The 14,558-nt window shown below is 39.2% G+C and overlaps 1 protein-coding gene across 4 annotated transcripts in view; it reads right to left on the reverse strand.

Moving 5' to 3' along the window:
• Positions 1 to 14,558, reverse strand: part of sema6cb (semaphorin 6Cb) — a 109,919-nt gene that overhangs the window by 11,202 nt on the left and 84,159 nt on the right. For 2 of the 4 annotated variants that reach the window (XM_079469676.1, XM_079469677.1), the window contains 5 exons: positions 12,617 to 12,754; positions 10,653 to 10,730; positions 5,175 to 5,233; positions 4,668 to 4,718; positions 462 to 614 (listed from right to left, as the gene is read on the reverse strand). In XM_079469676.1, coding sequence (XP_079325802.1) covers positions 462 to 614; positions 4,668 to 4,718; positions 5,175 to 5,233; positions 10,653 to 10,730; positions 12,617 to 12,754 — 479 coding nt within the window. The remainder of the gene's footprint in view (positions 1 to 461; positions 615 to 4,667; positions 4,719 to 5,174; positions 5,234 to 10,652; positions 10,731 to 12,616; positions 12,755 to 14,558) is intronic. The other 2 variants (XM_079469678.1, XM_079469679.1) reach the window with 1 other exon arrangement.

The raw sequence follows: 14,558 nt of genomic DNA on the forward strand, positions 1-14,558 counted from the left end.
TCGACCGCTGGTGCTTCTCATTATGGGCTGAGTTAGCGATCATAGCTGTACCCAGTGGATTTATGATCATTTCGTTGCGTTCTGACGAACTCCACGCGTGTGGAAACCAGACAAAGAACCTTTTTGAGATACAGGACAAATGCATTAGAATAACAGAACACTGCGGAAATGTATTCCATTAGTTGGTCTAGAAAGAAAAGCGGGGAAGGTCGAACGCAATGATTGCTGAAGAGCTGGATGCTTGACTCAAAGGGATTTTTATCTACCCAAAACATTTTTGCATCCCAAGGCGGATGTTTGTGTATGCAATTTCAAATGCTATGTTTGTTTTTGTGAGTGTTCTGTGTAAGGGCTGTGGGGACACACGGTGGAATCCAGTACAGCGCTAGAAATGTGTAAACTTGGGATAAAGGAAGCTAGAAGACAGACGACGGGTCAAGGGCCTCTCTCCGCCCCCTTACCCTCCATCTCCACAATGATGGGCTCCAACTCAGGAGAGCCCTGCCCTCCCCGATTCCCCTCCTCGGGGTGGGTACCTGTCTCAGGGACACTTTTGACTTTTGGCAGAGCTGGCCCCTGATTGGTTGTGGTGGCGCTTGTGGGTGAGGTCTTTCCTGTGGTTGTATTGGAAGGGGGCAACAAAATAACCAATCAGAGATGTCCATAAGATGCATTTTAAAACAGGAAAACAACAAACGAGATAAACAAAATCCCTTTCTGTACAATGTGAGTACCGCATCAGTTAAAAAAATTAAATTTTGAGGTCCAAATGAAGTAATTATGAGTACAGTATAAATGCAGTATAAATCATTATCACAGTACAAAAAAGGCAGTTTCTTAAGAAAGTAAAAAAGTTTACATTATGAACCCAGGAGAAAATAAAGAACATGACCTTCCTAAGTAATGTGAACATTGTAACACTATCATTAGGCTCAAATGCACGGCTTATTTGCTAAATGTGCACTCAGCTGTGTTTTCCTCATTAAAAACATTTATTTTAAAGAAATAAATAGTAGCTACTTTTTAAACAATGTTAAAAATCACATGAGAAAGATCCAAGTCATATTAGAGCCAATCCACATGGAGACACGTTTAGCTGTATATTAAAACATTTTGTATCGAATCAGTGTTTTGTCCAGATGGATCTGCCTTTTTTAGAGCCTGAAATCAAAACATTTTTAAACAGGGTCCCAAAGTGGATCCATCTGGACAAAACATTTTTTCAGTGTGTACGTGATATTTCTTGAGCTCTTGCTTCGTGTGGATGTGGACTTAGTGACGGCGCAAAAGCTGATTGATTGTGGGTCACGTAATGGGAGAAGCCATGTGGAAATCACATGATCAGCCAAATACAAATAAATTTATTCCTGTAATTCAAAGATTTTTTGTTGTTTTGCTCACAGAAAACATGGCTGGGTTTATGCTGATTCGATGCTAAAAAGTGTCAGTCCAAGATGATATAACCCAGCACAACAAAAAGCAAACATTACCAATAGCCATAAACGTCACCAATAGCTATAAGCACCTATAAATAACATTTGTCATAATTTACTAACCCCATGTTGTTCCAAACCTGTATGACTTCTGTGGAGCACAAATACAGAAATCTGAAGAAATGTAATGGTCATTAAATCACACATAATTACAGTGAAGCTTTAAAGCTTCAAAAAGATTAAAAGGCATCACTAAAGTGGTTCATATGCCATGCATTATATTCCAGGAACAGACCATATTTAAAACTTACAGCACAAAATAATAAAGTCATAGAGGTTTGGAACCACACGAGGATTAGTAAATGATGACAGAATATTCATATTTTATGTGAGCTTAATAACTCTCAAACCTTTTCCTTTTCAAACCAGGCTTTGGTCTGTTGTGCTAACACTTCTTGTTTCATATCCGCCAGTGCATTCTATGACTGTCCTTGGTAGCATTTGATCAAAGGCGAGCAAAAGTTCAGAACTGAAGCTAATCTAACAAAAAGCCAAGTCTAAGCTTCTTTTTGAAGACTTTTGCTTCCGTTCATTTCTTCCATCTGTCCTCCACAAAGTGCTGATCCTATATCTACTTGCAGACCAGAGACTAAGGATATCCTTGCGAGACAGATACAGAGATTTTCCTTTCCTCCTGTCCGATTTTAATTATCAACGACCTTGAAAAGTTCTGTACATGAACGGCTCCCTGTCCTTGAGCTGTTGTGAAAAGCTCCATCACAGGACTAATGCTTAATGTAGCGGCACACAGCGCTCATCAGCACCAGCCGGTTGCCCCGGCCAAGCGATGAGCCCATCGTCCGCCTCTAAATAAAGGCTGTCAGCCTGCCATCCCAACCACACGGTGCCCGCCTGATGGGGAAGCCGAGGGCTGGCACAGGGGAGGCTTTTATTATCGTTCCATTTCCTTTCTATTTTAAGGGTGCCGGAAGAAAAGAGCTGTCGGAAAACAGTGGTGCATTGTGGGACTTTTTGTCTGCCTTTCACAATGGGATGGCTTTATCGCACAGTGGGAAGAGAGAAAGCGAGAGAGTCGAGTTCTGAGGACATAATGACTCCTTGCGAAAGCAGGTAGAGTTCTAATTATTGTGCCACGGTGTCGTGGGAGGCTTCGTCTCAGCGTGAGGCGAAAAGAGAAGGACGGTGCGCTGCTGTGTCATTTACAGTGGCTTGAAGACGAGCTCTGGTGCCTTCAGACACAAACTGAATTAATCTGTGGGGAAGCTCATTGAATCCGTGCACCCACTGTGTGCTCTTTCACACCATACGAACCGCACGCAGAAAGACGGCGGCGAGGCGAAACGCCATCCAGCGTCCCGCACGCCCGTACTGTCAATTCTTCAACAACAACACTACAGGCTAATGAAATGATGAACACTTGTCTTTTCATTTCGTTTCGATTCTCCTTACTTCCTTAAAGGGATGGTTCACCTCAAAATGAAATGTCTCTCATGATTTACTCACACTCTTGGCAGTTCAAACCGTTAAGACAAAAGAACATATTTTGAAGAATGTTGGTATCCGAACAACGACAGTACCCATTGACTTCTATTGTATGGATACAAAACCAGTGCAAGTCAATGGGTACTGCAGTTATTCATTCTATAAAAATCATATTTCGTGATCTGCAGAAAAAATAAAGTCATACAGGTTTGAAATGACAAAGAGGAGAAAATTATGAAAGAATTTTCATTTTGGGTGAACTTTCACTTTAATCTCCAATCTCTCGAATTGACTCTTGATCTTTCTCCCTCTGGCACCATCTTTGACCTCTTTCTCATCTTTCTCTTTTTAATATGGTGGGGCAGTAGCCTACTTTGGTTTAGTACTTGTGGGGTAGATGTGGCCTATTGGTTAGAGTAGGACTCGTAACCAGAAGGTCACCAGTTAGATTGTCAGGGCCAGCTGGTAGCGAGTGACGTGCCCTTGAGCAAGGCACCGTTTGCTCAACCGTGCGCTGCAGTGATAGCTGGCCACTGCTCCGGGTGTGTGTGTTTATGACTTGCAGTGCGTGTGTTCACTACTCACTGGATGGGTTAAATGCAGAGGTCACATTTCGGTTATGGGTCACGATAACTGACAAATAGGTCACTTTCACAATATGTAAATAATAGGAATTTAGGAAGTCGCCAGATTATTCACGCCTTTATTATTTTAGCTCCATAAGCAGTTGTATTTTAACAACGCCACTGGTTCATTAGTTAGGGATTAAAACCAATCAGGTGACTAGAAAATGCTATTGTTTACTGAAACTCATCTGTGCTAATAACCCAAAGAGACTAATCCAGCAACCATACATTAAAAATTTCTCCATCGTGTTTGCACGAGTGTACTGTGTGTTGTAAAATAGCTGTATGCGATTCTCTGACCTCGATCATTCTGTATCCACTGGCACGCTTTCGAAACACAACCAGACTCCACACACACCAGCTGTCAGCTAACGTTAGCATATGACTGTCTGAAATGTAATATATTCCTCACACAAAGAAGCGAATCAAACCCTGCAACTCGGTCTTTCACCCTCCAACACACACACCACGTGCAAGCTCCCACTTTCTCTCTCCAAAACACGTACATATGCTGTCTCTCTTTCATACGCAGATGCACGTGCACTGTCTATCACAACACCCCCCCTCCCTTCAACACACACACACACACAGACATATTATCACACATCCACTCAGTGAGAAAATTAATTTGTCAGAGCATTGTTCCTTCAAAGGTCTCGCTCAAAGCTCACTGGCACAGTCTGAGTCGTGTCCTGCAGGCCATTTCTGTGTGCGCTCCAGAGCTTCCGCCTGAAGCCTCACTGCCAGTCATTTGTGTAATGCAGGCTATTGATCAGGGATGCACCTCGGTAGAAGTCATAGAAATGGCTGCTCAGAGGTCAGAGCGGGACAGAGTGAAGTTTTATGTGTTCGTGTGAGAGAGAGAAAAGGGAAACTGTCGCATATTAAAATGATATGCTGTTATGTTCATACCAAGACGCTAGCCACAGAATGTGACAATAATAATAGCAATCTGTGCCCATTGTTGAAAGTAATGGCTGGTCATGAGTTTTTTGCCTTGAAATGAACAAGAATATGACTATGAATAGGACTGGTCGAGGGTGATTATTTACAAAAAAAAGATGGCATAAAATTAAAACACATGGTAGTCATTTGGTACACTGACCATATGCTGAGTCCACAGCAGGGTTCTGTTTGCGGGTCGTGGCCAAGACATCTAAAAAAAAAGAACATTTGATTAAAGGACCATAATTACAATTGTGTTTATACTGTATTAATTAATTCACAATTATAACATTTTTCACATTTCTTCAACTGTCATTGGAGCAATACTGCTCAGATTTAGTACAACAAATATATTATCGTACATTATGTGTTCACAATACATAAACACTTTTTTTCATTGCACGTATATTAATGGGAGAGGATGCTCAGGCGGCTCATTTTCTTTATGCAAAACATTTTATTATCATTATAGGGTGACATACGACACAGAAACGTTCCCGACACTTTTCGCCAGATTCTTCTCAATAAGGTTCTAGTGTTCTAGAGCTCTTCAGAACAGTAGGGAAGCTGTTCAGTAACAAGAATCAGGAATGTGCGGGGCTGTAATAATGGTGTGGATGGGTTATGACCTCTGAGAGCGAGTCGGCTAGGACTGTCTGGAACTCACCATGACAGCTGTCTGGGTATTGATGATTTCCACTCTCGACATACTGTTCAAATCCAGACCTGTGACAGAGACAGAAGCAGAGAGGACAGAAGAAAGATGAGTAAGAGAGGGAGTGAGATCGAACAAGCGAGTGACAATCATTCTTTTGTGCACGTCTCCTTGAATGATCCTTCTAATTAGTTCTGCTGTCATCGGCCTGTTGTTGCCTCTCTGAGCAACTGTAAATGGAAATAACACGTTACAAGCTGCTTGAAGCTTGAGTGTGTGATATGGAAGGGCAGGCGTCTTCTATACCATGACAACCATGTTTATTAATTTACTGTATATACAGTAGTGACCAAAAGTATTGTACGGAGAGCATATTTGCACGATATTAGCTTTAAACACTCCCCAGGTTTGATTTAACCAGTAAAATATGGTGTATGTAACAAAACCGTAAACGTAAGGTATTTATAGGACAAACTTATTTGGCAAAAAGGCAAACCACAGTGTTTCAGGGAATCTGGGTATAAAATATAAGAAGAATAAACTGTATTCACTACAAATTTCACAGTTATTAATATATTAATATCCCATGTATTCTTTTTAATACATTTCTTTTCTTAAGGAGTTCTCGAACAGTTCAAACTAAATCAAACTGGAACACACATGCAACATTTTTAAAAATCTTTAAAAAACATATGAATAAAAAGTGAAGATAATTCCCAAGTTGAACATTAAGTTGAAGTTCAACATAATTCCCAAGTTTTGAACATCTTCAAAAAGTGAAGATAATTCCCAAGTTGAACAAAACCCAATAAATGGTTTAAAGTCACTAATTTCCATCTTTACCTATATTGTGTCAGTGGGAAATATTAGTTTATATTTCCAAACATTCAATTTGCCATTATTCGTAATAAGTTGTTAGACTGGTTATACATACAAATAATATACAAATAATATATATATAAATTATACAAAATTTAGCATTTTCTATAAATGATGTAAAGAAATAGCAGCTCTTTTGGAAAAAGTACTCTGCATGTGTTTTGTAAGTGCATAATGTTGCTTTTCAAAGCGTACTGTACTGTATTAAACAAATTACAGATGTCATTTATTCATGATTTAGCATTGATAAAAAGGTCTACTTTTACTGATCGTGCAGCGGGGTACACATAACAAAAAAGGTTGGAAAACACTGAAATAATGTGTAATGCGCAAGTAAGATCTCTGAAAAGAGCTACAAGCTCGTTTACTCATTCAAGTGCAATAAATAATGTCTTCATTCAGCAAAACAAATTCAAGCAAATACGCTTAGTAAGATGTCGCAGAGTCATACTGCCTAACACCGTAACCACAACGACACGTCGCTCACCGACCGCAATGTTCTGCTGCTCTGGGCATCACAGAAACGAGGGTGTCACTGTTGCTCACTGTTGAGCACCTGAGTGACATCTCACACCCAGATGCACAACATGTTCTGCCGCTTTTCGCTTTCTCTCAGTGTTACCATGGAGACGTGATTAGATCAGGGAATGTGGTCTAATGGAGCACGCATTTCTGTACCTGAACGTCCAAAACCATCATTCTCAAAGCGCTAAGATCACTGAAAGCCTCTTGTTTCGTACAACAGTGATTCCCAACCAGTGTATCATGGTGGGTATTTAGAGGATTAGTTTACCCACCCTTGTGTCGTTCCAAATCTGTACATTTATAGAAATACAACAAATTTGAAGAAAAAAACGTTTAAACTTTTTTTTCAGCACAATGAAGGTGAGTAAGGACTGTGTATCAGTAACTAATAATCTGACAAAAAGTTTGTTTTGTGTTCACATAAGAGTAAAGTAATAACAATAAAAAGTGTTCATATTGGGTCAACTTTAACCTTTGGAGGCTTAGACTTTACTTATAAGACCAAAACAACTAATAATCATGATAGTTTCTTCAAGTGAATTGCGTGCAAGTTTAGTAAATCTATGTTGGTAAGTCTCTGTTACTTTGCATTCTAATGAGATTTGAAAGGAACACATTTCTGGTTAAGTGTTGCTCAAGGTCTACTTGTGCTTAGAGCTGTGGGATCCAAAAGGCAAAAACCACCGGTAAACATTGTTCTGAAACACTAAACGTTCGAGCTATAGCTAAATCAAATCAATCTAAGTCCATTTAGACAATCAGAGAGGACACAAGATGTTTGGTTCAACTGTGGAGCAAAGGGTACAACTGTGACTTCTTTTAAATAAAACATGCACGTTCACACACACACATAACTTATCATATAATGACAACCCATTTCAGCCCTGCCACGACACCTGCCTCTCTCTTGCCTCGTCCTGCCATGCATATTCAATCTATCTGCGAATCAGTCCTCTCTACCTGACATGATTTAGAGTCCTTATTTCCATTAACCTGAGTGGAGAGAGAGAGCAAGAAAGAGGCTGTGTGTCTGTGAGAGAGACAAAGAGATGACTTCATCTCATACTGAAGGATAAATGGAAGGACAAGATAAAAAAAGTCTCCGGCATAAAGTGGTAAATTGGGATCTCGCAGGTGCATAATATCTGAACATCAATATGGCTCTTAGACGCATGCTTTTCATTATACCTGAATTGGCCAACACACACACACACACACACACACACACACACACACACACACACACACACACACACACACACACACACACACACACACACACACACACACACACACACACACACACACACACACACACACACACACACACACACACACACAAACACACATTAGCACAAACGCACACTCTCTCTCTCATCCTGTGGAGATTAAATTGCCCCTGGAGTGAGTGAATGGGGAAAAGGGGAACACAGAAAGGAAAATCTCCCACCAGATAATAAAGAGATTTTTCGTATTCTCCAACCCTGCTTTGCACAGCGCACTGTGCGAGAAGTTGCATAACTGTTCTAAAATGAGAAAGTCAAACTATTACCAAAGTACATCTATTGGCCTCCTTTCTCTCATGTCACCTTTTCTGTCTAGCAGTATTTCATTAGAAGCAGATTAGCATTTAAACACACTGTGTGCTCTGCTGCTGTAGTGCTCCTGCAAACCTATTGTGCCACGTCTTGTTACCTGTTCCGACACTTTCCAGTCTTGACTTTTCATTAACGGCAAAATATCTGTTCCACATTGCAGCCATCACGCTCAAAGGAAGGTACAGCCTGACCAGCACGTAAAGCAATCAATTACATTTCTTTTATTATATGAAGTAACATGTGCACAATGACTCCTGGAAATCCACTGAATGATAAGACTGAAACTGACGATTTTAGCTACACTGTAAATACGTCTTAATTTGTGTAAAATAAAGGGACAGTTCACCCAAAAATGAAAGAAATCGAGTATCTTTGCTCGGATGAACACAGAGAAAAGAAATTTGGAAGAATGCTTTTAACCAAACAGTTCTTGACCACCATTGACTACCATAGTAAACAAAAGTGCCTCAGAATTTTTTGCTTTCCTGCATTCTTCAAAATCTTATTTTGTGTTCAACAGAACAAAGAGATTTATAAAGCAATTCTTCCTACGGTTTCATTTTCCTTTTTGGGTGAACTGTTCCTTTAATGCTGATATCTGCTGGCACGCTTGACTGGTAAGTGTCCTGTTGCTTCTTGGTTTTCATGAAAAAAACAAGCTTCAGGCCAAGATTCTACATCTCTTCATAATTATTACGATGCACTATATGATTATAGAACACTTTATAGCATCTGACAGCAAAAGATGCGTGACTAGGGCATAAGATTTGCCTTGGAAGCAAATAATTGAACATTGGAGTAAAACCAAAGCTCTTCTGGGACAATGATAAGTACCCTCCCCAAGTTCCATCTATTTCGTTTGCCGTGCTCTGGAAATTTGATGTACAGTATGCATTAAATAACGTTCATGAGTTCAAGACACAAAAACTTAACATCTCTGTTTAAAACGATCCATACTCACTGCTAGACAGAAGGACCACATGCTGCCACAAATATTGGTTTTATGGCCAAAGTTGTAGCTATAACGTAAAACCATTTAACACCGTGACCAGGACACAGAAAAACAGTATTAAAGGAACAAGCCATGAAAATACAATTTACAGGCCGTCATTAACCCTGTGATGCATGGGGTCCACTTCTATGGACGGATCTTTATAAGACATGATTCTAACCATTGTGGAGTGATGATACACCCTTACCCATAACTCTATATGACTGCTTTCTTTAAATGCTATGCTGTTGTAGATTTATGAAAACATAAATTCAACATGACTTCAAAAGCGGTGATGTTCCAGATACCAGTATTCTATTGCAAAGGACAGGTATGTGATTAAGGTAAGGTAAGGTCATCTTACACTATGTACCTTTTCATTTAAATGTAAGCAAGAAATCATGCTCTGCAACATACAGCCGCGCAAACAATGTGAGAGACCACATCAAAATTTCATTTAAACAGCATTTCTAGATGTAATGTGGCCATTTCAGTTCGGTGCCTGTTGAATTAGTCAGGACTGACTAAGTCCTCCGACAGCAAAGGTAAAGACTGAAAACATGACAAGACACATGAAAACTGATTATTTTGACCTGTTTCTCCAGTTTTCATTTTCTGTAAATCAATGCAAAAAGAAACAATATTTTTATTATAAATGTGGGAGAAATATTGTTCATTGATCATTTAACCTAAACACATACCTATAAATAGTAAATTCAGAAAATCTGTTTTTGAATATTAAAATGGTCGCTTAATTTTTTCCGTAGCTGTATACATAAAAATATGCAGAAAGATATGTTCTCTGCTATAAAAGACTAAATATCAATAAAAAACAGGCTTTAAGGGACATAGAGTTGAGCAGTGCAGACATTTGTGAAGAACTTAGACAAATATTTGTAAATGTTAATGTGCCATTCGTAACAGTTTTTGAGTCTCGTAAACAGACCCTTTTGCTTGTCTTTTAAATAAGGTTTATCTTTGACAAATATCTGTCGGACCAAAGCAGCAGATGTAAATTAAGAACAGACGGTGGTGTGTGAATGTGTGTGTGACAAAGATGTAAATGGGCTTTTTTAACCAGATTTTATTGTATAACTTTTATAAGAGGATGTTACTAATTTACATCATAATTCTAAATTGAATCACTTTAAAACTGCTCTGACAAGATGACTATATATGAACATACAGTAACATTATTTTAAGGTTATCTATGAAGTCATTCACTCCATTGTGAAGAATTTCCACAAGAATTCTGTAACTCTGCTTGGTAATAAATTCTCAAGACATTTTATGGCCATCTGATGTTTCCCAGATGTTTTTAAGATGTTTAGAGTAACTTGAGAGACCTTTAAACAGTGATGCATCCTATAAGAATACAGTCTGTATATAGGCGTCTTAAGTTGTGCAGTCTCTTCACAGTAATGAATTGTAAAGTGTGCTATAGGATGTTTACTATGGCAAGACTAATAGAAGGTTGCGTGATGCAGTTTAACTTACTTTAGCCCCGGCGCCACAGTGGCACAATTCCCTGCGCTCAGCCAGATGCAGTATGGGTCTCGCGAGGACAAACAGCTCCTAAAACGCACACACACAGAGTTAACTCGTACCACATGTGCTGGAAACATTGTGTGTGTTTTTCTAACTCACTGTCTCTCTACCCCAACACCCCCTCCTCTATTTCCCCTTCCTTCCCCCCTCTGAGTATATGTCACATGCTGGAAGGGACAGCCAGACACGCCATCTCCATAACAAAGCATTAATGCCTCTCGCTGGTCAGAGACTCGGTGAGATTGAGGGAAAAATACAGAGAAAAAGAGTGTGTCTTACTGCTGTGGTGCCAGGTGTGTGTTTGTGCAACATGATTGACAGGTGTGTTGTGTTTGCCAGAGGCCAACTGAGATTCAGATGGCTAAGCTGGCAAGCCACCCAGAGAAAAAGAAAGAATAGAGACAGACAGACAGAAAAGGGGAGAGAGACAGGTAAAATAGGATTGAAAGGGCGAGGTCTCTTCCTATTTCCTGCTGTATTTTTCCTTGTCACACATTAGTTTCCCTTGCTGGAAAACCACTGTCAACCACTTCAAATTATTTAATAACTGGCCCAAATCAGATCTTGTTTCATGCATGTTATCCTTATTCTCAATTGGTCTTCCGATGCCAAAAACCTGCAACCTTCTTGCCCCGAACGAGTACGCTTGCCAACACTGGACCTCTGCAGCAAACCCCTCTGCACTTTGATGACCTTCACTTCACATGTATGTGCGCTTGAATACTAGCTAGTCAGGATATGAGTGTAAATGCAGTCTATGCTATAGACCTTTTCACATTTCAATCACAGATTAAAAAATAAATCTTGAATTATATGTTTGCCATGTTACCTAGTAAAACTAAATAGTACAACTTAAACCTGTGTGAAATATCTTATTTTGTGTTCTGCAGAAGAAAGTCACACAGGTTTGAAATGACAAGAGGGTAAATAAATGATGACAGAATTTTCATTTTTGGGTCAACCATCACTTTAAATGAAACAGAGTCAGACTAGAAAATGATATACATTTCTTGCAGAAATGAGACAAAAAATTGCATTAAGACTAAAACGAACAAACTCTTGGATGAAAAGAAACTTTAGTTATTTTTTAATAAATAAAAGTGTTTCAATGTAAACAAACCAGCCAGCGCTCACTAGACATGAAAACAATCCGAAGAGAGAAGGCAAGAAAAAAGGGATGTTTTCACACAAACATCCCCAGAGATTACCAAGCAAGCCTGTCCTCAGAGGCTGAGGCTGCATGAGCGAACAGATGGGTAAAAAGTTAAGACACGGCTGGATCCGACATCACTGAGCAGGCAGGATTGTTTTTGGAAAGGAATCTAGACTGAAATCCCCTGATAGGATTTGGAGATCTTTTTAAAAGGAAACACAGTCTATCAGCTTGCTCATAATACAGCCGTGGTAAAAAAAGGAATCGTTCGTGCTGGCCCGGGGCCAATCAGATGGCCCTAATTTGCGTGTGAGTACCGAATGCTGTCTAGCATGTGATGGAAACACGTCCACATCCACAGCAGCCCATCTCGGCGTCATTTATGTGCAAGCTGAATACTAAAGCTTTTGTGCGCTCTAAAATGCATCTGTGTTGAAATATGAATGCATTTGTGAATGTATGTCTTTGGAAACACAGACCGGTTTTAGTGCACTTACTGTATGGAGATCTTTATGCATAATAGATTTAAAGCATCATGCAGGACTTTTAGAAGACTCTTACACGACTGTTATAAGCTTTCTTAGTACTAAACTGGTGCACTGCATTGTCAATGAGGCTATTTCCAGTCAATCTTTAATACATGTTTGAAACGTCTCTTTTGTCTTAGCCTTTATAAATGTCCTGCATACTGAGTGCATGATCTGATACATGACTAATGTGGAGAAATCTGGGTTCGCGGAGCATCTACGTAATAACTCACATTTTGCAGACACCATAATCAGAACAACGACTGAGAGGAACGCGGATTACGCAGCTTGAAAAGGCCACAAAGAGGGCGTGATGGTCCTTATCCAACTCCAATCCCAGAATCCTCCGGTCCTCACCTTGCACATTACACCTAGGGAGAAATAGGAATTTGAGGAGAAATTTGTTATTTAGTTATTATAATGCAAAATGTGTTACACATAGTGAGGAGCTGCACAAATCGAGTTCAAGTTATTCCTACTCGTGTACAAAATGACCACTAGCTCTATGCTTATACCTCCAATCCCCCTTAATATACCCTGCTATGCACAAAGAGCACAAAATCATTCTTTTATTCACATTCACCATTCCTTGCTGGAAAAATCATATTCCAAAATCTGTCAGATCAGCATCACTTAAAATAAAAAAACAGCTACAAATCTTTTGTGTGAACACTTGATGGGAAAATGCTGAACGTGCACTTTTAAAGGCATAGTTTACCCGAAAATGAAGACTCTGTAATGAATTACTAACGCTCTAGTGAGACAAGTGGTTCCAAACATTTTGTATAATTGAACAAAGAGAAAGCTATTTGGACAAATGCTTTTAACCGAACAGTTCTTGGACCCCACTGACTACCATAGTAGGAAAAATTACAATGGTAGTCAAAAGTGCTCCCAGAACTGCCTGCTGTCTAACATTCTTCCAAATATCTTCTTTTGTGTTCAACAGAATAAAAAATATTTTTTTCCAACTATGGTCAACGGGGTCCAAGAACTGTTTGGTTACAAGCAGTCTTCCGAATATCTTTCTCTATGTTCATAAGAACAAAGAAATGTAAACACCTTTGAAACAATTCGAAAGTGAGTTAACGATGAGAGAATATTTTATTTTGGGTGAACAATTCCTTTTAATATTAAATCTAAATAAATTAAAACTACTTGTATTTCTTTCTCTCTTCTCACAGGCATGTCTCTTACCATTGTTAAAACACATCATAGCACCCATATTACCCCTTTCATATGATTCATCGCTTTTTTGTTTTCCTCACTTTTGGAATTAGCTTTGGTCAAAAGCATCTGCTAAATGTAAAAATGTCAGCCGTCTTAGAACCCTAATAAAAATCCTCCATTCCAATTTGATGTTTTTACAACACGTACCATTTTCAGCATAACAATTTGAATAAACAGAAAAATTACCATAATCAACATTCTAACAATCAAAATTATCATATTAAATTGAATGGGTGTGGAACATGGTTTTAGCAGAATATTAAGGGCTGAATAATTAGTTTGAAGAATAACACGCCAGTCATTCTGAAAAGCCAAAGCGTGTCACCAACACAATTGGCTACAATTACTACTCATGCTTGCGCTCCCAGACATAAGGGATTCGTCACTGATGGTAAAGCAAACATAAGGTTTGTGAAAACGTCTGGACCTTGTGCTCTTACTGCTAGTAATTCATTGTATTGAACAAAAGAGCCACATTGACCTCCCCAGTGGCTACAACTTACATTTATATTTGGTGTCCAGAAAGTTATCCTTCTATCTATCTTTCGATGGGCTCCAGTTCTGATTATTTTAAAATATTGCCAAAAATAAAACTATCTTCTACTATCCTAATTTCCTAATTTGAGTGTTATTGGGAAATGAAACAATGAGGGTGCGTATATTCCTTTAAAGGAGGATGGGGGTCTCTTACTCTAATGGAAGAACAAAGAAATCGCAAGAAAAAAAGAAATCCAATATTTGTCCCACTTGGATGAGTCAATCCCATTAAGCTGATTGAAGAAGGTCAAACCTTAAGCATGAATGACCGGCATCTTCCTAGGTATCCGTAATAATCAAACTTTAATCCTCTGTGCCATGTAAATGTCTTTCCTAAGGCCAACGGGCCCATGGGTGGGGTTTTGGGGGAAAGAATGAGCAATTCTAACTCTCTTCACACAAGATGGA

This window comes from Barbatula barbatula (assembly GCF_947034865.1).
Source record: "Barbatula barbatula genome assembly, chromosome: 12".
Classification (NCBI taxonomy): domain Eukaryota; kingdom Metazoa; phylum Chordata; class Actinopteri; order Cypriniformes; family Nemacheilidae; genus Barbatula; species Barbatula barbatula.